The sequence below is a fragment of the Primulina huaijiensis genome, chromosome 2 (assembly GCF_012295235.1).
Source record: "Primulina huaijiensis isolate GDHJ02 chromosome 2, ASM1229523v2, whole genome shotgun sequence".
NCBI classification, from domain to species: domain Eukaryota; kingdom Viridiplantae; phylum Streptophyta; class Magnoliopsida; order Lamiales; family Gesneriaceae; genus Primulina; species Primulina huaijiensis.
The window spans coordinates 18,476,981-18,493,286 of NC_133307.1; the positions used below are offsets into that span (position 1 = coordinate 18,476,981).

The following is a 16,306-nucleotide window of genomic DNA, read 5'->3' on the forward strand; positions in this document are numbered from 1 at the left end:
AAGAAAAATCTGACCCAAAGACGGGATGACGTGTCCTGCAAATCCATACAGCGGGGTGGAGACCGGCTCAAACTCAAATCCTTCCACCTTCATTTGATCCAACGTGCTCTTGAATAAGACGTTTACGGAGCTTCCATTATCAATAAATATCCTCGCTACATCATAATTGGCAATGGTGGCCGTCACCACCAAGGCATCGTTATGTGGAGTCACAACGCCTCGGAGGTCTTCCGGCCCAAAGCTGATGACGGGGTCTTGTGGTAAGTCTGCACCCCTAGATATCTCAAAGTTCTCCAACCTTCTCTCATGTGCCTTCCAAGCTCACCCAGAGTCTCCATCAGTACCACTCCCTAGATCATATGAATCATTCCTCTCATAGGGTGGTTATCCTCATTCATTCTCCTACTCGGTTCAACGGGCTACTGAGGGACATCTTGACCTCGACCTTACCCTCTCTACTCCCCGACCTTCTGATTTATCCATGGAGGGCCTTGATCACGCCTAGGGGACGGGTGAGACCTCTGTCGACTCCCGAATGAGGATCTTTTTCGTCTGTCTCGCGAAGGCAATCTAGCATTGTTCTCAACCCTTTGCGACTTCTACCACCTCCTCTCGCCCGCATCTCTCTTCCTATCTCCTCTTTCCGCTCCCTCAACTCTACTTCCCCTAGGCCGCTGCTCCATCCTCTTATACCGCTCGACATCTTCTAGATTTACATATTTTTCCACCCGAGATAACAGATCATCATAACTTGATGGAGGTTTCTTGACCAACGATTTAAAGAGCTCCCCTCCCCTCAGTCCTTGGGTAAAGGTACTTATCGTGATGTCAGGGGAAGCAGCTGGTATATCCAGCGCTGCATTGTTGAAACGCCGGATAAATTCTCACAGAGTTTCAGTTTCTTGCTGCTTCATCACAAACAAGCTCAAATAATTTCTTTGGTGCTTCTTGCGGCTAGCGAATCTGTGCAAGAAAGCAGCGGAAAAATCCTCAAAAGATCATAGGGAGTTGGGCTGCAAGGTGTTAAACCATTGCTGAGCTGACCTCACCAATGTGCCCAGAAACACCTTACATTTGACTCCATCTGAATACTGATGCAACAGAGCTGCGTTCTCAAACCTTCCCTAATGTTCTTCTGGGTCAGTATGTCCATCGTACTCTCCCACATTTGATTGTCGGTGATAAATTAGCCCAACTGTTCCAGGGTCAAGTTCTCCACATTCTCATTGGGACAGGGTTGCTCGACCCTCGCCTCGTGACGGGGCTGCTCGGCTCTTGTCTCCTGACGGGGTTGTTCATGTCTCGTCTTAAGACACGGTTGTTCATGTCTCGTCTCAACATGAGATTGTTCGGGTCCCATCCGAGGACGCGATGATGCTGAGTTAGCTTATCTGCTCCCTCTCCTGCCTACCATCTCTACGTCTCAACTCAAATTTCCCACAGACGGCGCCAAGTGATACTCACTGAAAATTTAGGGTCTGGTTCCAGCAAGTGACACTAGTCCAGACGTAGGTTTCAAATTTTTTCTGAGCCTGAAATCACGAAGAAGACCGTTAGAAGGGGGCCGAGAGGGTGTCCCGACGTAGCCCCTCCGACACTAAAGTCAGAGACTGAGGATATAAGAGGAGAGCAGCTAAGGGTGTTGCTGAAAAATAATATATTGAATGAATGAGTTATACACCCAAACATGATATTTATAGGAGAATACATGGGTCCGTGATGAGACCTGTCTTCCATTTGGGCTAAGGATGGACCAGGGATAATGGTCTCATCCATGGGGTATCAGGTTTGATTACATATTTGAAAGTTTTATATAAGAACTTGGATAATTCTCTATCTGAAGTTAACTTTTGAGATCGAGTTATGACTAAATCTCAATTTTAACATGGTATCATATCCAAAACATCGTTATGCGTTGGACAGTTCTATGGGTCACCCTATAATGTTTTGTAAAATTCACGTTCTATATGTTCATTCTTGGGTGTGAGCATATGTTTTAAATGTCTCAGCTTGATTAAGTTGATGAGAATTGTATATATAATCTTAGACGATTCTCTTTTTTGAGCTAGTTTTTTAGTTGAATTAAATTCAAGTTTCAATTTTAACATGGTATCTAATGTATTTTATTATGCTGGTTTTTTTTTTTTTTGACAAACATATGTTATACTAGATTTCTCTGGACCAAATTCAATTTTATGTTCTAGCATGAAGTTTCAAACATCAAGCTCAAGATATATTTCATTTAACTTTCAAGTTGATTACCCCATGATTCATGGATAGTCGACTTGAAAGCTAGGTGGTCATGATATTTGAGATAATGATGAGTCAAGCTTTCTTAAAATAAAATAAGCTCAGGCAGTCATTAGTGAGCTCAATTCGTCGTGATATTATGGAAAAATCTTATGTTATATCGAGTGTGTTTCATCTGATGTAACATACACCAAATGAATAACTACAATCCACCGAGTGATATACACCCGTGGGCCGTGGAGCATAGCATTTCCCATACTTGTGGTGGTCTGAGTTTCTGAAATACAGCAAACTTAAAACTAATTGTTAATGAAAACTGATTTAATTTGTACAGGACAACCCGTAGCAACAAACTAAACGTTAAATACATTTGGAGAGATGTTCACCAAAATTTATTTTTTCATAGAATCAAATGTATGCCACAGTGCCAAATAATGTGGTTATTTTATAACAGTACAATATATCGTCAGAAATACCAGGTTTCGATAGTTATGCCACATAAACGGCCAGATAAGAAAGTAGCCAACTAAGTGGTTACTCCATGAGCCAGTCCAGAGTAAAACACTCATCAGGGACATGAACACTTAGGCCCGGTACAATCTTCTCCATTTTTTTCCACAGCCAAGAAACATCTTCATCACATATAACACGTCGTAGAGACTGAAATCGTGCCAACGAATTGGGTAAATTCTTCATTTTTGGGCACCCGCTCATATCAATCTTCTCCATACTCGTACAACCACCCATTCCCTCAGGGAGCCCTTCCATGTTCACACATTGGGAAATATCGAGATACTTCAAAGAAACCAAGTTTCCGGCTCCTGAAGGAAGCCTCCTCAAATTTGGGCAAGCATTAAGTCTCAAAATTTGTAGGAACTTTAGTCCACCCAAATCAAATGGAAGTTCTTGAAGACTGTCACAATTGGTGACACTTAGGCTCTTGAGTGTGTGCATTCTACATATGCTTGAGGGTAAATGGATCAAGTTGATACAGTGATTCATTGCAAGTTCTGAAAGATTTGGGAAGAGATGAGGAAGCTCAACTATAGAACGATCAAAGGCATTGCTTACATCACATAGAATTAGTGAAATCTTTTTCAAGTTTTTGAGGGGTACAGCGGTGTCGGGCAATAGAAGGTCCGAGACCAATATCTTTTCAATCCACAGGCTTCTCAAGTTAGTTAAGCTGCTAAAAACTGATGTATTGTGAAGAATTGCTGTTGATGTGTTGTAGTTTATTAGTATAAGTGCCCTGAGTCTGGGCATGTTTTCAAGAAACGGTGGTAGGAAGTAATCATTTGATGAAAAATTTAGTACAAGCACTTCAGCTTTTGGACACTGGATCCTTAACCAGTCCATCTCTCTCATTTCACCTAGAACCGAACATTCAGTTTCAGTACTTTTTTATTCCTTTATATGTATATATGATGCATGAAGGTTACAATACCTGTATGTGCTGAAATAACTCGAGCATTGAATGGCTCATCAACTTTTCTCCCCCATTCTTTAGGGAGGCCTGCTTCACTTCTTGGCATAAGCAGTCTTCTTCTTTTAGTTACGCAATCAAGATTGCTTAAATGTATAGCTAGATCCCTCAAAACATCATGCTGATAGACTGAAATCTCGTAGTAACTGCTATACTTATCTCCAGCCCTACAAAAACCACATCAAAAACACTTTCACAAAACGATTAAAAGATTACAAAAATTTATTTTCAAATTTTCAAATTTGAGGAGCATAACCTTGAATCTTTCACAAGCGTCAAGAGATTTTTGTAAGAAAGCTCAACTAAGATGGCAAAAGCCTCGTCTTCCTCAATATCATGTAGTTCCACCCACATATTAACAAGAATGTCGAGTGGAATTTTCTTGTCTTCGGGAAAAGCACCCAAATCGAGGAAACACTCCCTCTCCTTCTCTGATAGATAATCAATACTTATTTTCATCCGCTCGAGTAGTTGAACTTCATGGGATTCACAAAAAGGTTGGCTTCGTGATAACCGATTTCTAGCACTAATCCAAAACATCTCGGATTGACCATTTAGTGAAGCTCCAACCACCTTAAGTGCCAGTGGAAGCCCTTTACATTCATCCACAATCTAAATAAATTCGAATTGGTTATCAAAGAACGGCTAACAAAGAAACAAAAACACGTGTCAAATCAGTTTTCTCCCGTTACCTGCTTAACTAATTGTTTATCAGCACCGAGAGGTATGGAAGTTTGTCCAAAAGCGGAGTAGCAAAACAAGGAAATGGCCTCATTTTCACTCAACAACTCTAATCCGTAGGAACGCTGGACAATCGATGAAGGGAATTTAGAACGCGAAACTACAAGGAATTTGCAACCAGGAATCTTGATGATCAGTTGTTCGAGAACTGATTGGGACCAAACATCATCAAGGACAACGAGTGATTGCACAGGATTTTCAGCATCAAGTTGTAGTTTTGCTTGGGGAAACATTTCACCACAGCCCAAAATATTGGATCCTTGTATCACACAGCATATACTTCTTCTCAATTCTTCCACATTTGGAGATTGAGATACAGTAAGGAAAAGGACCCTGTTCTTGAAATAACCTGTAACATACAGTATCAGAATCAAAATTCATGTTTCTTCTCTATATCAAATCTAAATCTTTTGCCATGATCCCACATCAAATAAGATATAATTGACATAAGGGCTTACTCCTGATTTGATCATCTCTACAAATTTCTCTGGCGAGGGTAGTTTTTCCGCTGCCACCAATTCCATGAATTCCGATTACACTGAAACACTCACTTCCCACCAGCAGCATATCTTTCAGTTTTCGCTTTCCCAGCTCCAATCCCGAGCCACATGTATTGACAAAATTACATTCCCACCACCTTTCCTCGTCCTCCACCGTTTTGACGGCTGCTCCCAACCACCCGCCGTCCTCCCTATCCACCCCAATCTTCATGGCTTCCAGTTGCCTACCCACACGATCAAATCCCTCATCCAACCCCACCCTGACATGATGAACGTCGGCTAGCACGTGTGCAGGTAGGAGTCCTTCCATGAATCTGGAGACGGTTTTCTCGAACTTCTCCATTTTTCTCGCCAGGTGAAATTGCTGGTACACGTTCCAACGGGAAGATCTGAGGACCTTTGTGGCTAACTGCTGGCCGTTTGATAGAATCTGGGAGAAGTTGTAAAGCTGGCGCTGACGGTGCTGAGGGAGCTCGACTCCGGAGAACTTGATTTCCTGGATGATGGGAAGGAGTTCTTCGATGTAGTCGACGAGTAGCAGAGCGCTCGAGCGGCAGCTGATGCATTTCTGGGATATGGCGATGAGTTGTTTGAGGAGTTCGGTGACGACTTCTCCGGCAAAGAAGTCTGTGAAACCCATATCCACGGGGAGAGAAGGGTTCGCCACCGCAGAGTACGAGAAGCTGAATACCGGAAGTTAACTATACATGCTAGCAATTGTCCCAAATGGAGTTTAAAAAAAGCATTTAAAATTTTTAAATATATTTTTGCAAGAATTTTTTAAATAAAATTTAAGAATAATTTTATTATTTTTAATATATTTTATAATACAATTTGTAATTTTCATTATACATATATCAATTTTTCACCACTCGCTGCCACATTTACAATCCCCTTATGTCCTTTTTTTCTTTTTTTTACTACTATATATATATATAAATCATGTTTTTATATATATTTAAGCCTGGAATCAAATATTATTTCGAATTTATATATTATTCATGTTTTTATATATATATTAATCCTGATATCTAATATTATTTTAAAGTTTTTTTTAAAAAAAATTATTAACTTCAAGATCTATTTAATTTGGACTTAATTTTTTTGACTCGAGTATAATTATCAGTACCTACATAAAAAAATTTAAAAAACAAAAATTTAACAATTCATGTAATTTTAAGCCTACTCTTTATTTTTATTTTTTCCGGCTTCACCATATACGTGCTCGTTTAATGTTGACATATACTAGTACACCGACGCACGTGTTGCGTGCTTGTATAATATTTTTTATAATTCATTTGATTTATATTTAAATGAGGATCAAAATATAATTATAAAAAATAGTGAGGGACTAAACTATAATTTTGATATATAAATTAAAAAATAAATTGAAAAATAAAAGAATGATCTCAGTAAGCATTGAACTTATAACTTAAACATAAACAAACAATGACTCTTTCCGCTGAACTACATATAACTTGCATTAAAATTTTAACATTTTATTAATATATATAATTATTAAAACAGACCATGACACCAAAGTTAGTTACTCTAAGTGTCTCAACTTTAATAGAATAGTATAGATATTAAAATTTGCATGTGATTCCTAATATATTTAAAATCAATTTGAGCTTAAATTAAACCTAAAACATTTTTAAAATTATTTATGTTCAATTTTTTTAATTATTTGCGGCTTTCCATTCAAATTTATCATAACTACAATTCAAAACAAGGGAAAATTATAGTATCATTGTCTGTCCAATCAAAGAGAGGAGAATCAGTATTCTACACACGTTTTCTTTGCCGAGTCGCCTAATAATGACTAATAGTATTTGCCACTGTGATTTTATTTTAAAGTATGATATTCTTATATTAGTGTGAACACATTATATCATTTTATATGTCAATTTTGTGAGATAAATCTTTAATTTAAATCAATATTTTTAATAATAAATATAAATTAGCTCGACTCGTTTCATAGATATAAATCTTAAAAAGAACCCACAAAAAAAATCATCTTTTCATGAATCCATGCGAGTTTTGATAGACATTCGATACATTAAATAAGAGGACGAAATGATGTGTGGTGTTGTCAGAGAGAAACCCGATATTGACTGAAGATGGACTGATGGAGCCGTAGAGGACACGGCGTCTAAGAGTCAACCAGTGAACATAGACTCTCTTGTGTGACGGATTACATTACTATAATACCCTTCATTAAAACACATATATTTTAAAAATTATTATTATTATTATTATTATTATTATTATTATTATACTTTCAAAAAATTATTATTATTATATTCTTTTTTTTTATATATATAAAGAAACCTTTGTTAGACTTTAAAGAATAATAATAATAACATACACAATTAACAATTAAGGGGGAATTTGACGAAAAATCTCTCACCAAAAACTATTTTTGGTGCTCAGTCTCCATTCAATCAAAATTTATCTGCACAACCTGAGAGAAAGGGAAATATTTTATAAAATCTCCCCTCAATTTTTTATTTATTTGCTCTTATCATATTATGTTTTTTTATCTCAAATCTCATTCTCTCTCACACAACTCATTCTCACTTTCTCATTTCCTTTCCCGTCAGCCAAAGAATACCTAAGCTTCCACCATCTCCTTCAAAACTACATTGCATGCAAAACCCATGTTTTAGACAACGATGATTTCAAATGGGGTTACATAAGATAGAAAGAAGGAAAAAAACCAAGTGACATCTGCAGCCGATTATTTGGAGAATCACGAAAGCAAAGCAAGTGAGTTTCTTCATCTTTTTTGTTCGCTCAATTTTTCCAGTAATTTGATATTTTTTAGCACATTTGTTATTGATTTATGTTACTGTCACGATTTTGAGAGTAAATCCCTAGCCACCAAAACCCACTGCGTTGACACCCACGGTGAAGGCAACTGGAAGCAAAAATAAATTTGGCTAAAAAATACACCGATCTTCCTGTACGCATGTGACTAAAAGAAAAGGGTCGGAACCATATGAATTCGTTTTTCTAAATTTTCATAGTAATTTTGACAAAAAAAATTGTCTACTTTTGTTTGAAGAAATACATTATTTGTAAAATTATTTTAGTTTTATGATCTCTTCGATAAATGTTTATGTACTACTTTTGGTTGTGCATTTTTTAACTTTCATAAATTTTCTAGTACTTGTCATTTTTAGTGAAGATATAATCATGAATTGATAGATGCACTTGTTGCTATGCTATGTAAAGTTGAAATTTTAAGAAATTTGTGGATTTTGATGTGTTTCTCATTTTTCTGTAATTTTATGATAGTGTTGTTGTGAGGAATGGATTGGAGCAAGATTTAGCATATGCGTAGGCGTTTATTTATTTATTTGGACTATTGTGATGAATAATTTATGTAGAACCCGTAACTTAGACTACGTATAAGTCATGCATAATTCTAGTATTTAAATAAAAATGATTTTTATTGCATGAGTTTCTAAATTTGATTATTTTACGTAGTAGTTTAAATTTTTATCATTTCAGTTATTTCAGTGAGGCCGGACTGGAGTTGGAGTTTAGAGATAAAATTTTAGATTCAAGAAACATTTCCAGAATTTAATTTAGTTAGCAAGTAAGTTAATTTAAGTTATTAAGGAGGTTTGAGGATTTATTTAAGCAACTTGAGATGAGTAGAAAATAAATTCGTTTAAGTTCCATAATTAAGGAATTAGTTCACTAAATTATTTAAAGAATAAGTAAGGCTTTTAAGGGTTATAAATTTAGTAAATAATCAACATTTCCTCTCCATATATTAGTGAATTTTCGGCCCCTTAGTATCTAGACTAGTCATTGCCAACTCATCACCTTTTTGACCCATTCTTTGTTGAGTTAGCATACTAATCTTTTTAATTCTTTATCCACCTTAATTAATTAATTAGTGAGCATTATCCTAGTCTAGAAAACATGAGTATTCGGCCACCTCACCCCAACAAGCACCAACAAATCATTTGATATCAAACAAGAATTCAAATTTCAAAAAGAGTAGACTTGGTCTTGATATTTTCTCCCTATATTTTGCACCCATTCTCCTCACCCTCTTAACCACCATTCCCCCTCCATAAGTCTCGAAATCCAGAGTGTTTGTGGAGAGAAAAATCGTGGCTAGCACTTGAGAAAACTAGAGAGAAAATTTAGTAGAAGAAAAGGAAAGAAAACGCTCCACCTCCTCCGCGCCGGATCGTCTCGTTCTTTTCGTTTTTCTTTCAAACGAAACCAGGCATGCATATATTCTTCCTTGACTCTTCAATCAAGTCATACTATCATTATTTTTATGATTTATGATCATCATTTCATGCATGAACCGAAATACATCAAGAAATTTCAGAAAATGCAACATGCAGAATTTTTCGGTTTTCTCTTGTGCTTCACGGGTTGCTTTGTTTTGTGGGTTTCAGGTATTGGTTCGATTCCAGGCTCCCAAGGCGACTTATAGACATGTAATAGGATGTATTAGGATCACTTTGGTCCATTCATTCGAGCCCCACACCCGCTGGAAACGAGAAATGACAGCAGCTTCTCATTCTTAGCCATTTGTGTTTTCGAAAATTCTGCGTGTGCTGTCAAAGGAAATGAATCTGATCATGGCTGCCCCAAAGCCTATAGCCATGGTTAGATAACTTCCCTAGCATGTCTAAGACGTGACTAAGTCGCCCTTTTGGAGGCTTGGTCCATGGTGCATCGGTTTTTAATTAAAAGTGCAAGAACAGCCCCAGCCCCCCTTCGGCTTCTCATTTTGACAGCATGTGTATTTCGAATTTGGTGGGATGGTGTGGATCTTGGTTGGCCTATGGCCCTTAGCCACGGTTCATACCATGCCCCTAGATGTCTAGATCGTGTCATGGTCAATCAAATGGCCATTGGAACGATTCGTGACAGCAAAACAAAAGCAATGCATCCTACGTGCAGAATTTGTTCTCGGTTGTAACGTTTGGGTCGTTGCTGGAATATTTCGAATTGTGGCTGGTCTAAAGCCCTTAGCCATGGTTCAAATCATTCCTTGGGATGTTGGTAAGAGATTTTGGTCGGTGGTTCAAGCCCCAATGGCCATTAGCCTCGCAATCGACGCAAGAAACCAAAGCACAGCTGCTGTATTTCTGGACAGCAACTTGCTGTGACGGTTCAGTGGCTCGTTCGAGTTCTTGGTTGGCTTTTAGCCCATGGCCTTGGACTGGACAGTACCTCATCGAGTTAGGAAGGTCATGTTTTTGGCCGTTCGTGATTCGGATCATTTTTGAGGTCGTACGAGAATTTACGGTGCGATGTGCCAAATTGACTCTCGAAAGAGCGTTTCATGTTTTGGCCTCCATTCACCTAGATTTCGGCCCTCACCATTTTAGGAGCATTATTTGATCATTTTAGACGTATTTTAATCATGACTACATGATGGTTCAGTGTTGGTTCGGGTTGGCTCGGAGTCATGATTTAATACGAAGTCGGTAGGCGTAATTGTCACATTTTTGAAGGTTATTGTATAGTTTGGTCCCATAAATCTATTGCATATTTTTCATGGCATATTTAGGTTGCAGCGAGCCTGGGAGCGATCCAATCCAAGCAGTAAAATGGGTACAGGATATTTAATTCAGTTATTTAATTATATTACGTGCAAAAATACAAATTTTGAGATTTATGCGATATTGCTTGTGGTCACTTTACTATCATGCTTAAGTCCGGTCCCCAGTATCGGCCCGGTCACCAGTTACCGGTCAGTTCAGTTGTTTCACCCAGTACTGTGGCAGTAGTCTGATCAGACGTAAATCCGATCCCCAGTATCGGTCCGGTCACCAGTATCGGTCAGCTCAGTTCAGTTCAGTTCAGGGACCACTTGCGTAGACCATAATCTCACAGAAAATTATTATATGCTATTTCAGTACAGGGCTCCAAGGAGCAAACAGTTTCACTATGATTTTCAGTTCAGCTATGCACGTATTATAATTAATCATGACACGACATTTTACGATATGCCTCATGACATGAAATTTTACTCCCATGCAATTTTACTATATTTACTCGTTATTTACGATATATGCATGTTGAGTCTTTAGACTCACTAGACTTGATTGTTGTAGGTACTGATGATGTCGGGATCGAGGGCGGGGACCAGTGAGCTAGCTCGAGTCGGCAGTAGTGGCACCCGAGGACCTCAGTTTCAGCACTTGCCATTTTGATGCTCAAATATTTTATTAGTTATTGAATACTTTAACTTGTTATTTTGGCAAGTAATAATTTCTTCCGCTGCTGTTTTGAACGTTAAATATTTTATCATTTTTTGGTATGAATGAGGCACTCCATTTATTTTAAAAGAAAAATTTTAAATTTTCCGCAAATTTTCAAGTAAGGATTTTTAGGCCTCTACATCTGGTATCAGAGCCAGGTTCTGTAAAGGGTTGCACTACTACTGACCGCGAGAAGCTCATGAAGTCACGTCGTCGGTCTGTAAACAGTACGCATTTTATTTAAAGCATGAATAATTTAACAGCATGTTTACATGAAATGTTTTACTTCCAGATTTATGTTATTGTTCAGTACTTAAATTTAAATGAATTGTGATAGCAATGTTTAGTTTTCGGTTTCCATAATCAAATTCTTTTTGTAGGTTCATCTGTAATTCTTCGATTCCTCGTGGTCTACTTTCTATTATTATGGAATTATGCATGATAGTTACGTATGGGTTATGTATGGAACAGTATGCCCCCTAGACGCATTCTCGAGCGCACTAGAAATGAGGAGCCTCGCCAGGAGGACAGGGAGGAGCAGAGGCAGGAGAGAGACTTACCACCTCCACCACCACCGGACATGAATGCCCAGATGCTAGCTGGGATGACTCGGTTTTTCGCGCAGTTTGCGGAGAACAATGCTGTGGCGACCAGGTCGACAGAGCCTGAGGCAGTATACGAGAGATTCATGAAGATGCGTCGAAAGGAGTTTTCTGGGACGACGGACCCCATGATTGCCGAGGGATGGATCAAGTCCCTCGAGGTTATCTTCGAGCTTATGGAGCTTGGAGATTCAGATCGAGTTCGTTGTGCTTCTTATCTGTTTGGAGGGGATGCCCGCTTATGGTGGGAAGGAGCTTCAGTATCTCTTAACTTGGCTACCCTGCCATGGACACGTTCCACGGAGGTATTCTACTCCAAGTATTTTACGGATGAGGTGCGCACCCGATTGACCACGGAGTTTATGAGCCTTAGACAGGGGGATCTGACGGTTACGGAGTTCATCCGTAAGTTCGAGAGGGGTTGTCATTTTGTGCCCCTGATCGCGAACGACGCTAAAGCCAAGTTGATGCATTTCCTGGTGGGTTTACGGCCGATCTTGCGCCGCGATGTTAGGGTGTCTGACCCTTCTACTTACGAGGTCGCCGTCTCCAGAGCTCTGGCCGCAGAGCAGGACCAGCGAGATATAGAGAGGGACCGCTTGGGAAAGCAACCAGTTCAGATACCACACCGCCCTCCTCCTCCTCAGCAGCACCAGCATCAGCATAAGAGGCCGTATCACGGCCCGCCCAGGAACAGAGGAGGACCTCAGCAGCATCAGGAGCAGCAGCAGCAGCAGGGACGTGTCGTCCCGAGGACCTTTGAGCACCCAGTCTGTCCCAAGTGCTCACGCCGCCATCCGGGAGCATGCATGTTTGGCTCAGGGAAATGTTTTAAGTGTGGCAGCACGGACCACATGCTACGGCAGGGCCCCCGGAAGAATCTGCCTACCCAAGGCAGAGTTTTTGCTCTCCATGCTGCGGAGACGAACCCTGATACCATGCTGATGACAGGTACCTTACAGCTTTAAGTTACATTTGCATTCCAATGTTTTGGGAATCGGGATTAAGATTTTGAACTTAGAATTGCGATAGGATTGCATGCTCTACTCAGTATTATTTTCGGGATTTAGTTAGAAGAACTGTGACATTTGCATGTCTATAAGCTTAGCTCTTGTGATTATTTGGGTTCAGCTTAGTGTTCCGAACTTTCAGGGAGAATTTTCATAGCTGGCTCAGCTACCAAAGCCCTGATAGATTCAGGGGCTACCCACTCATTTATTTCAGAGGTCTTTGCAAACTTTCTCAAAGTTAAGACCATCGGGCTAGATGTAGCCTATTCGGTGTCATTGCCTTCGAGAGAGGAGATAACCGCCACCAGCGTGATCAGAGACATAGACCTTGAGCTGCATGGAAATCTTGTTTATGCGGATCTCATCTTTTTGCCGATGCCAGAGTTTGACATCATTCTGGGGATGGACTGGCTATCGCGGAACATAGTTTTGATCGACTTTCAGCGGAGATCCATTTTAGTCCGACCGCCTGGGATGACACAGTTCTTATTTGAGCCGGACAGGTACTTTCCTTTGCCGTGCATTATTCCTTATATCCAGGCTAGGAAGCTCATGCATAGAGGGTGTCGGGCATTTTTAGCAACTTTTATATCTGTCCCCGAGGCACCCAGTCAGTCAGTCTCAGATGTTCCGATTGTTAGAGACTTCTTAGACGTTTTCCCTGAGGACGTCTCTGGTGTTCCACCTGAGAGAGAGGTGGAGTTTTCCATCGAGCTTATGCCAGGTACGGCTCCGATCTCAAAAGCGCCGTACCGACTAGCATCGACAGAGATGGCAGAGCTTAAGAAGCAGATTCAGGAACTTCTTGACAAGGAGTTCATTCGCCCTAGTTTCTCACCTTGGGGCGCGCCAGTCTTGTTTGTTAAGAAGAAGGATGGCTCGATGAGACTTTGTATTGACTATCGGGAGTTGAACAGGGTTACAGTGAAGAATAAATACCCACTTCCGAGGATTGAGGATCTGTTTGACCAGTTGCAGGGAGCTTCGATTTTCTCTAAGATAGATCTGCGTTCCGGTTATCACCAGTTGAGAGTGAGAGATGCTGATGTTTCGAAGACAGCTTTCAGGACTCGTTATGGCCACTACGAGTTCCTTGTGATGCCGTTCGGTTTGACGAATGCGCCAGCGATCTTCATGGATCTCATGAATCGCGTATTTCAGCCGTACCTCGATCAGTTCGTGATAGTATTCATAGACGACATCCTCGTCTACTCCAAGAATCGGGAGGATCACAGCAGGCATCTGACTACAGTGTTGCAGACATTGCAGAAGCACAAACTATTCACAAAGTTCAGTAAATGCGAATTCTGGTTGGAGAAGGTGGCGTTCTTAGGCCACATTGTTTCTAGCAGTGGCATTGAGGTGGACCCAGCGAAAGTTGCAGCAGTCAGAGATTGGGTAGTGCCTCAGAATGCATCCGAGATCCGCAGTTTTCTTGGCTTAGCAGGATATTACCGAAAGTTCATCAAGGGATTCTCCTCGATTGCAGTTCCACTCACAGCACTGACAAAGAAGAATGTGAAATTTGTTTGGAGCGAGGAGTGTCAGCAGAGTTTCGATACTTTGAAGCAAGCTCTTATCTCAGCACCAGTTTTGGCCATGCCGTCAGGGCCCGATGAGTTTGTTCTGTATACCGATGCTTCGAAGCTCGGTCTTGGCGCCGTATTGATGCAGCATGGGAAGGTGATAGCTTATGCTTCTAGACAGCTGAAAACTAATGAGAAGAACTACCCTACCCATGATCTAGAGTTGGCCGCCGTGGTTTTTGCTTTGAAGATTTGGAGGCATTATCTGACTGGAGAGACGTGCCAGATCTTTACCGACCACAAGAGCCTCAAGTATTTCTTTACGCAGAAGGAGCTGAACATGCGTCAGAGGCTTTGGTTGGAGCTTGTGAAGGACTATGACTGTGACATTAGCTACCACCCGGGTAAAGCTAATGTAGATGCGGATGCATTGAGCAGAAAAGTTGCAGTGATGGATCATTTGGCAGTTTCGAGACCTCTTCAGTTTGAGATGCAGAGGTTTGATCTTGAGACTTATCCTCGAGGTAGAGTTCCCCGTCTATCTACCTTGACCATTCAGTCTTCCCTTCTTGACCGTATTCGCAGTGGTCAGGCAGCAGATGAGCAGTTGGCCAAGTGGAAGCAGAGAGATGAGGCCAAGGGCAGTGTTTTTTATTCAGTCAGTGACGGCATAGTGAGATACCGAGACAGGATATGGGTTCCTAGCAGTTATTCTATCCGAGCAGACATCTTATCAGAGGCCCATATGTCGGCGTACTCTATTCATCAGGGAGTACGAAGATGTACAAAGATCTACAGCTATTGTATTGGTGGCCTGGGATGAAGAAAGACATCAGACGATTTGTATCCGAGTGTCTGACTTGCCAGTTAGTGAAGGCCGAGCATCAGAGACCAGCAGGTTTGCTCAAGCCTCTTCCTATTCCCGAGTGGAAGTGGGAGAACGTTACCATGGATTTTGTGACAGGATTGCCGAAGTCAGCCAGAGGATCGAATGCTATCTGGGTGATTGTAGATCGTCTTACCAAATCAGCGCACTTCTTGCCTATTAAGACGACTTTCACTAAGGTTCAGTATGCGGAGTTGTATATCCGAGAGATAGTCCGACTTCACGGCATTCCAGTTTCTATCGTGTCTGACAGAGATCCCCGATTTACTTCCTCGTTTTGGAAGAGTTTGCATTCGACCATGGGTACGAAGTTGCTGTTTAGCACAGCTTTCCATCCGCAGACAGATGGGCAGTCAGAGCGAGTTATTCAGATCTTGGAGGATCTTCTCCGTGCTTGCGTCATTGATTTCTCAGGGAGTTGGGAGTCGAACTTGCCATTGGTTGAGTTCACCTACAACAACAGCTTCCAGTCTTCTATTGGTATGGCTCCGTATGAAGCACTATATGGTCGCAAGTGCAGATCTCCTGTTCATTGGGATGAAGTAGGAGAGAGAGCAGAGTTGGGTCCAGAGATTATACAGCAGACTGTCGATGTAGTAGCCCGGATCCGTGATAGGATGAGGACTGCTCAGAGTCGACAGAAGAGTTATGCCGATCAGCGGAGGAGAGATTTAGAGTTTGCAGTGGGCGATCATGTTTTTGTGAAGGTGGCACCCATGAAGGGTGTCATGAGATTCAGAAAGAAAGGAAAGTTCAGTACGAGATTCATTGGACCATTTGAGATCCTCGACAGAGTTGGGACGCTAGCCTATCATGTGGCTCTTCCGCCGAATCTGGCCGAAGTACACAATGTCTTTCACGTCTCTATGCTGAGGAAGTACATGGTGAATCCTTCGCATGTCTTAAACTTCGAGCCGTTGCAGCTTACTCCGAACCTATCTTATGAGAAGAGGCCAGTGCAGATCCTAGACAGGCAGGAGAAGAAGCTTCGGAACAACCTGGTTAAGCGAGTGAAAGTCAAGTGGCTCAACCATTCAGAGGAGGAAGCTACGTGGGAGTC

At 40.9% G+C, this 16,306-nt stretch overlaps 1 protein-coding gene and 1 long non-coding RNA gene across 3 annotated transcripts in view; one reads left to right on the forward strand and one right to left on the reverse strand.

Annotated features, from left to right (window-relative positions):
* Window positions 1-2,610: 2,610 nt before the first annotated feature.
* LOC140967695 (probable disease resistance protein At5g04720) lies at window positions 2,611-5,692 on the reverse strand. Its single transcript, XM_073428403.1, has 5 exons — window positions 4,936-5,692; window positions 4,429-4,826; window positions 3,993-4,348; window positions 3,698-3,903; window positions 2,611-3,623 (listed from the first exon to the last, which is right to left on the reverse strand). Exons 1-5 carry the CDS (start codon window positions 5,615-5,617, stop codon window positions 2,785-2,787), a joined length of 2,481 nt encoding a protein of 826 aa, XP_073284504.1. The 5' UTR covers window positions 5,618-5,692; the 3' UTR covers window positions 2,611-2,784.
* Window positions 5,693-7,546: 1,854 nt separating this feature from the next.
* Window positions 7,547-16,306, forward strand: part of LOC140967705 (uncharacterized) — a 14,577-nt gene continuing 5,817 nt past the window's right edge. For both annotated transcript variants that reach the window (XR_012173619.1, XR_012173622.1), the window contains exon 1: window positions 7,547-7,746. This is a non-coding gene — a long non-coding RNA (uncharacterized lncRNA). The remainder of the gene's footprint in view (window positions 7,747-16,306) is intronic.

What these genes read in the sequence shown, in the direction of transcription:
- LOC140967695 (XM_073428403.1), bottom strand. Translation starts at nt 5,617, where the DNA reads ATGGGTTTCACAGACTTCTTTGCCGGAGAAGTCGTCACCGAACTCCTC. An exon ending in ATAAACAATTAGTTAAGCAG is followed by an intron (nt 4,349 to 4,428) that starts GTAACGGGAGAA and finishes GAATTTATTTAG; the next exon opens with ATTGTGGATGAATGTAAAGG. An exon ending in ACGCTTGTGAAAGATTCAAG is followed by an intron (nt 3,904 to 3,992) that starts GTTATGCTCCTC and finishes TGGTTTTTGTAG; the next exon opens with GGCTGGAGATAAGTATAGCA.